Source organism: Talpa occidentalis, unplaced genomic scaffold, assembly GCF_014898055.3.
Source record: "Talpa occidentalis isolate TD23 unplaced genomic scaffold, MPIMG_talOcc4v2.1 talOcc4.8, whole genome shotgun sequence".
In the NCBI taxonomy this organism is placed as follows: domain Eukaryota; kingdom Metazoa; phylum Chordata; class Mammalia; order Eulipotyphla; family Talpidae; genus Talpa; species Talpa occidentalis.
The window spans coordinates 46,175,220-46,182,985 of record NW_023605194.1 but is presented as its reverse complement, the minus strand read 5'-3'; the positions used below and the strand labels follow the sequence as shown (position 1 = coordinate 46,182,985).

Genomic DNA, 7,766 nt, shown 5'->3' with positions numbered 1-7,766 from the left:
TTATACAATTAGAAGTATCCTATCTTTCACCTCTCCTTACTACCATAGTCTCTCTTAATCATATTTATTTAAGAGAGTTTTACATGAGTCTCTAACTCTTAATTTTGGTGAGAAATTAGTTGTACCATATTTGAAGAAACTAAGTCATCAGTCTTTAGAGCATATTGAGCCTATAAACAGCATTTAGACACTAGTCGCCAGTCAAATAACAAAAGCATTGTTTATTTTTATGAGCTAGATCAAGCTTATGTTTTCAGTAACTAGAGGAGACAATGTTGTCGATGTCTTTTAATTTCTATTATTTTGTTATATTCAAAGTAAATGGAGATGAAATATCTGTATGAAAGCCCTTTAAAACTAAAATTTCTGTACAGATATTATCAAAATTATGTTTAGAAATTATACAGTCAGTATAGCCACTTAATAACTTTTGCAAATTAAACTTGCAAATTTAAAGAATTTAACCCATGTTTTTATTTTCAATTTCAGAGAAATCTCAGTCCTCTTTATTTTACAATTTGAGAATAATCTTTAAGTCTTCAAAGAGCGTGAAAGTATCCACACTCAGCAATATTTTATTTCAAGTTTTAAGTGCTTAAGAATCCATCATGTTCTAATAACATAGAATTGTTTTTCACTAAAAATGATCCAAACTGTTTGTTTGTCATTGTTATTTTGTGACAGCATGCAAGACGACAGCCTCGAGGCATCTACTTCCATATCTCAGCTTCTAAGGGAGAGCTATTTAGCTGAAACTAGACATCGGGGAAATAATGAGAGGAGTCGTGCAGAGCCTTCCTCCAACCCTTTTCATTTTGGCAGTCCTTCTGGAGCTGCTGAAGGAGGAGGAGGCCAAGATGACCTTCCAGATCTTTCAGCCTTTCTGAGTCAAGAAGAATTGGATGAAAGTGTTAATCTGGCAAGACTGGCCATCAATCATGACCCTTTGGAGAAAACAGATGAAGCTCAAGCTAGAAAGCGTCTTTCTTCCGATCAAATGAAACACTCACCTAAACCAAGTTTTGACCCAAACTTTCACCACGATAATTCTCAAAGTCTTGCTAGTTCTAAAGAGAGTCCCCAGGAGGCAAAAAGACCACAGTATAGTTCTGAAACCCAGTCCAAAAAAGTATTCTTAAATAAAGCCGCTGATTTCATTGAGGAACTGTCATCACTTTTCAAAGCACATAGCTCCAAACGGATTAGACCTCGTGCCTGCAAAAACCACAAGAGTAAATCGGAATCTCAAAACAAAGTTATGCAGGATAACAGCTCCAGTTTCTCCAATCTATCAGAAAGAAGAGAAAGATCTTCTGTTCCCATCCCTATCCCAGCAGATACCAGGGATAATGAAGTGAATCATGCTCTTGAACAGCAGGAAGCTAAGAGGCGTGAAGCTGAGCAGGCTGCCAGTGAGGCAGCTGGTGGAGACACCACCCCAGGGTCTTCACCTTCATCGTTGTATTATGAAGAACCTCTGGGGCAACCTCCCCGGTTCACTCAAAAGTTACGGAGCAGAGAAGTTCCAGAAGGAACCAGAGTGCAGTTGGATTGCATAGTGGTAGGAATTCCACCACCTCAAGTAAGGTAAAAATGTCCCATTAGTAATGTTTGGTAATTGTTTTCCATCTCCCATAATCCTAAATATATCTTTTAAGTATGTTGTTTCAATAATTGCATACTCCTTTTGAGAAAACAGAGTCTAAAGCAGCACAGTTCAACACAACAGTGAACTACCTGTAGTTAGAATCCTGTGTTACATTGTTTCCCTAGCCACCTAATTACTACTAGAATATGACTTATTACTATTTAAATTTTTTTCTGGATCTATAAATGAGGCCTCATCTTTTTCTTATGGAATATTCTTTTTAAAAAAAAGATTTAGGGCCTCCCCGGTGGCGCAGCGGTTGAGCGCTGGGTTGCGAAGCTGCCCGCGGCCTCTGCGGCGCCGGTTCGATCCCCAGCTGCTCCCCGGCCACAGGAGGAGGGTCCCACATGGCGCGCAGACCTCTCCTGCCGCCCGCTGCTCCTCTCAGCAGTGTACTTCGGTCCTTCTGCCTGCTCTGCCCCCCGCTCTGGCTCTGGTGAATTCTCCCACCCTCCCGTGCTTCTGACTGTACCCAGTGCATGTATAAACAAAAAACAAACAAACAAATAAATAAATAAAAGCATGCCTCTATAAAAAAAAAAAATTCTAAAAAAAAAATATAAAAAAAAGATTTATTATTATTTATGCATGCAAGAGTTGAGTGTAGGCCAGAAGTGGGTGGGGGCAGTGAGAGGATTCGCCAGAGACAGAGCGGGTAGCAAATCAGGCAGACTGACTGAAATACACTGCTGAGGGGAGCAGTGGGCGAGACAGGAGAGTTCTGCCGTACCATGTGGCTTTGCTCATGGTGGCCAGGCATCAAACTTGTGCTGCAGTGGCTGCAGATAGCTTCATAGTGCTGAGACTTAACCCCTTGTGCCACCAGGGAGACCCTGAAATATTCTATTTTTTTTTTTGGTTAAGATTTATTTATTTATGCATACAAGAGCTGTGGTAAAGGCCAGAGGTGTGGGGGATGAGAGGACTCACCAGAGACAGAGTGGGGAACAGAACAGGCAGACTGACCGAAGTCCACTGCTGAGGGGAGCAGCTGGCCAGTCAGGAGAGGTCTGCTGCGCCATGTGGGTTTCTTGCTGGCCGGTGGGAAATCGAACTCATGCTGCATTGGCTGAGGACAGCCTCATAGTTTGTGTCTTAACCCTTGCGCCACTAGGAAGGCCTCCCTGGAATATTCTTTTTATAGGACAGTAAAAGTACTAGTTTCAATAATAATATTTTGACTTTTATATATGTGTGTGTGTATAAAATTTGCAAATTTAAAAGTAAGAGAGAGAGAGAGAGATTCAAGGAATTCTAGTCCAAAGCCATGCTCATGTGTTGAGTTTTGCTTTTCAAAGGCAATATAAAGTAATATTAAACATTATTTCTACAATGATGTATGCATTTTATTACCTGGTTATCCAAGTGACCTCTTAAAGAGTTGTTTTACTTTGTATCTTAATCACCAAGCACAGCTTCTGGCACAGAGTAGTCACTCAGAAATGTTGAGCATACTAAAAAACATATAAAGAAACAAGAAACACAACTTAAACTTAAACCAACAGTGAGAAAGTTGACCTAAGATATGGCAAAGGGTTGAAACTGAACAACACAGGTGGTGTCTACCCTTCTGCCTGATGACACTCCCTGGTACTCTGGTCTGTCACAGAGGGGAGATAGCATCACTCAGGCAGCCTGATCAGTCTAAGCTGGCTGGTAAGCACTCAAGTTATAGTACACATGTAATCTACTTAGGTTAGTCATGTTCAACCTACTAGTTTCTGCATAGACTGGACTACCTACCTCCAAATTAGGCCAGATCATTTAGTACACATTCTTTCCATGATAATTTCAAATACAAAAGAACAGTTAGTGCTTCAGTAAGAAAATTCAGCCATGAAGTACTGTAAGATATTCATCTTCAAAAAAAAAAAAAAGTAAACTTGTGATCACCTCAACACTACTTAGTCAATTAATTACAAATTTGCAAATTTAAAAGTGAAAAAGATGTGCATTACTTCCATGTAGCAATATTAATTTTACCTGGGAAGAATTTTTTATATGACTTCTTCATGCCTATATTCCCAACAATTGATTTGGTGCTAAGAAATATTTTATTCACTAAAACTTTTCTGATGAATCAGTACTTAATTTCATGACTGTGATTATATTAAGAAAAAAATTGGAATTTTCCTGCTAGGCTATTAGCTGTCATTATTTTCCTTAGCACAGAATTTGCATAATTATATATGTTTTTTAACTTTAAAAAAGTGATACCCATAATCTTTCAGGTATCCAGCTTCAAACTTGTAAATTTTTCAGTCATTTTTCCTATCATCAAATCAGTCACCAAGTTCAGCTTGATTTCTTTTCTTCTAAATATTATTGCTCACTCACATCTTTTCTCTCCTTTCCACTGTCCCAACCCAGTCTGACCAGACCATCTGATGGTCTTTTACTATGTACTCAGCACTGTGATCAATGCAATGACAGAAACAATATAATATGTGCCCCTGTATAAACCATAAGAACTGTCAGGATTCAGAGAAGGAATGAAACTCTAGAAAGGTCAAAGAAGGCTTCAAAGACGAAGGCAGTTTAGTTGAAGACTGAGAAGGATTTAAGTACACATTTACTCATTATCATTTATTCATTCATTCAACAAATACCTATTTTGTTGCTAAAATAACTCACTGAAAATACAAAATGATTATATTCTGCTAGAAGCCAGGAATCTTTTTTTTTTTTTAAAGATTTATTTATTTATTTATACAAGCACTGGGTACAGTCAGAAGCGCAGGAGGGTGAGAGAATTCACCAGAGCCAGAGTGGGGAGCAGAACAGGCAGACTGATGAAATACACTGCTGAGGGGAGCAGCGGGGATGGCAGGAGAGGTCTGTTGTGCCATGTGGGACCCTTGCCGGCGGCCAGGGATCAAACCGCTGCTGCAGAGGCTGTGGGCAGCTTTGCTGCCCAGTGCTCAACCACTGCACCACCAGGGGAGACCCTAGAAGACAGGGATCTTATTTTGAAACCAAGTCTGAAACTATTCTGAGACTGTAGGTCATAATCTAATAGAGCAATCCTACAGGCATGTAATTGAAACATTGCAATATTATATAGCGAGTTCTAACAAAAGTTTGTATGGGATGAAATGACAACACAAAGGAAGATGTGGCTCTTTTTGGCTAGAGTGCAGGAAAAAGGAAGTTTTGACATAGGAGAATCAACTTTAGTTTGAGGAACCCGAAGGTGGATGAAAAAAAAAAGAACAAAATCCCAGAAACAAGTGTTCTCAAGCAACTGCAAGTGCTTGGATATGTGAACATGGAGTAACAGATATGAACAGATGAGAAAAGAGAAAAATTAAAGAAGCAGGCAGAGGAATGGGTCCTTTTAGGCCAGGTCAACCCAATATATTTTTTTTTATAATAAATTTTATTTTTATATTCCCCATACAATTTCAACCCCCCCATTTTGACCCCAATCCCTCCCCTCCCTCCACCCACCCCCCAAAAGTGTCTCTGGTTCATAGATTTTTGTTGATTTTGATTTTCACTTTCTTATAGTTATTCATTTTCCTGGTCCCTTATTTAAGTTTTCTAGATTCCTGCTGTGAGTGAGACCATCCGGTATTTTTCTTTTTCTTTCTGGCTTATTTCGCTGAGCATGATCCCTTCCAGCGCCATCCATGTTGCTGCAAATTGCATGTTTTTATCTTTTTTGAATGCTGAGTAATATTCCATGGTATACCCATCCTTCCTGTTACCAAGTCAGTCACCAGAGACTGGAACAGTAATAATATTTTTATATGCCAGGGAAGATCCTGATTTAACTGGAGAGGAGAGAAGGAGCCAGATAATTTTGAAGAGCTTTGAAAGCAAAGCAGAAAAATTCAAACTTCATTTCAAAAGCAAGTGGAAAACATTTAAGGTTGTATATAGGAAAATACCAAGATTAAATGGAACAATTAAGTAAAATTAGACTGGAAGAAAAATTAGACCAAAAAGAATGGAGCCTTGAGACCATTTAGGAAACCATGGAAGTTATCCCAGGCATCAGATGATCTGGTCAGAGAGGTAGGGACAGTGGAAAGGAGAGAAAAGTTGTGAATGATGGTCTCACTCATAGCAGGAATTTGGAAAACCTAAATAAGAGACCAGGAAAAAGACTAATCAATGCAAAGTAAAAATCAAAATCAACAAGCAACTATAAACCACACTGGGGGGGCAGGGGGGAGGAAGGGGCAGGGAAAGGAAGGACTAGAGTCAAAATAAGGGGGGTGAGCAATTGTATGGGGATTATAACTAAAATGAAAATGCACACATTGTGCAAAGATGAAAAAAGATGTAAGAATTATATAAAATAAAATATTTAAATTTAAAAAAAGATGTGAATGAACAATAATATTTAGAAGAAAGGAAATCAAGCTGAACTTGATGACTGATTTGGTGATAGGAAAGATGACTGAAAAATTTACAAGTCTGAAGCTGGATACCTGAAGGATTATGGGTATCACTTTTTTTAAGTAAAAAAAAAACAACATATGTAACAGAGAAAAATATTGCTGGGTACCCGAGAGAACAATGGGGTAACAATGGGGTAAAAAGGACTGAGAAGATGAAAGAAGTTACTGATTTATGGAGGAGGTTGATGATATGAATCTGATGGGATGGGGGAACCATATCCCATAGACAGTCAGAAATTTGAGACTAAAGATAAAATGAAGGTAATGGAATTGGAGACATGCCAGTGAATGACCTGGACACTGGGAAAAGTCTGACACAATATCTCTGTAGTGACAAAGAGCCACTTGGAGCGGACTCCCAGTAATGCTAGACTGGGGTAGTGTTTTCTATCCTTCCTTTAACATAACTTGTCTTCCCATTTTTCTCCCCACGGTAAATCTGTACCATGTTACTGCAATACATACTTTACACACTTTTTTTTTTTTTTAAGATTAAAGAGGCTTGGGGTGGAAAGAACCTGCCACCCCACCTACTTACTTATCACTGGAATACCTAAGGTGCTTCCATTGAACACAAAAGCACAAATTTTGATCCAGAGGTTTCCTTTTTAGAAGAATACATTAAAATATTAATGAAACATTTGGGTTTTCTATACAGGAAGCTCATAGTAAAAAGTATCCTTTTTGCTATTTCACTAGAAAAAGTAATAGAATATCTGACAACTGAGGTCTGACCCTGTACTTAAGTGCTCCAAAATTATTTTTGCACATATTGCTGATTCTCAAATGAATTAAGTAGAAACTGTTGTTTACTTAGAGGTGGGATTCTAAATCACTGAAGTTAGCATTTTTGAAAACTTGTTAATATTGGGCATAGCTTCCTTGGAGGAGTTGTCCTAGAAAATGAAATATATTCATATGTTAAGCCCAGATGAAAGAGTCTGCAGTAATTCACAACAAATGGTCATGATCCATTTATGTGTCCTGCCTCCAAATTCTTTTCTCAGGAATGTACAGCTGGGTCACACCAAGTATGTTTGCTTGTATAGAACCTTCTGAAGCAGCACAAATTTACCCTTTATAGATGATGATGCCTGCTTTGGCTGTTAACTTTTGCTATTGCAACTTCTGGACATGTGAGTAGAATTCTGAGGAAATAAAAAGGAAATGAATTAGCTATAAAGATAAAGGATACCTCAAATGAGATAGGGGATATCTTAAAAATATTATCATGAAGAGTTATAGATGTTATATTTTTAAATAAACTCTATTTATTTAAATTTATGTAAATTTTTAAACAATTACATTATTTAAGAGTTTTTTCCTTTTACCTTTTAGAAAAATCTACATATCTTTATTCATTATTCATACAACAAATATTAAATGTCTATTATATGCCAATTTATCATTATAGGCACTGGATTAAAGCAGCAAATGGGAAAAATTCTCCGCCTTCCTGGAACTTAGAGTCTAGTAAGGAACACATCTAATAAAAATGATTGTATGATTATGGTGATTGATGATAAATGCTATGAAAGAGAGTACTATAATAGGGACCAAACCTTGAGAGTAGGTTGGTGAAGGTTTCCTTGAAAAATGCTGTTTCAGCTGAGACCTAAAGGATGAGCAGGCAAAGTGGGGTGTGATGAAAAGTATTGCAATCTGAAGGAACAGCAAACTTGAAACCCTGAGGCAGCAAGAAAATTGCT

General features: G+C 38.0%; 1 protein-coding gene across 1 annotated transcript in view; it reads left to right on the top strand.

The window, feature by feature from the left end:
• Positions 1-685: 685 nt before the first annotated feature.
• MYPN (myopalladin) overlaps positions 686-7,766 on the top strand; it is a 71,298-nt gene continuing 64,217 nt past the window's right edge. The window contains exon 1 of the mRNA XM_037495915.2: positions 686-1,587. Within this exon, the coding sequence (XP_037351812.1) occupies positions 686-1,587 (902 nt within the window). The remainder of the gene's footprint in view (positions 1,588-7,766) is intronic.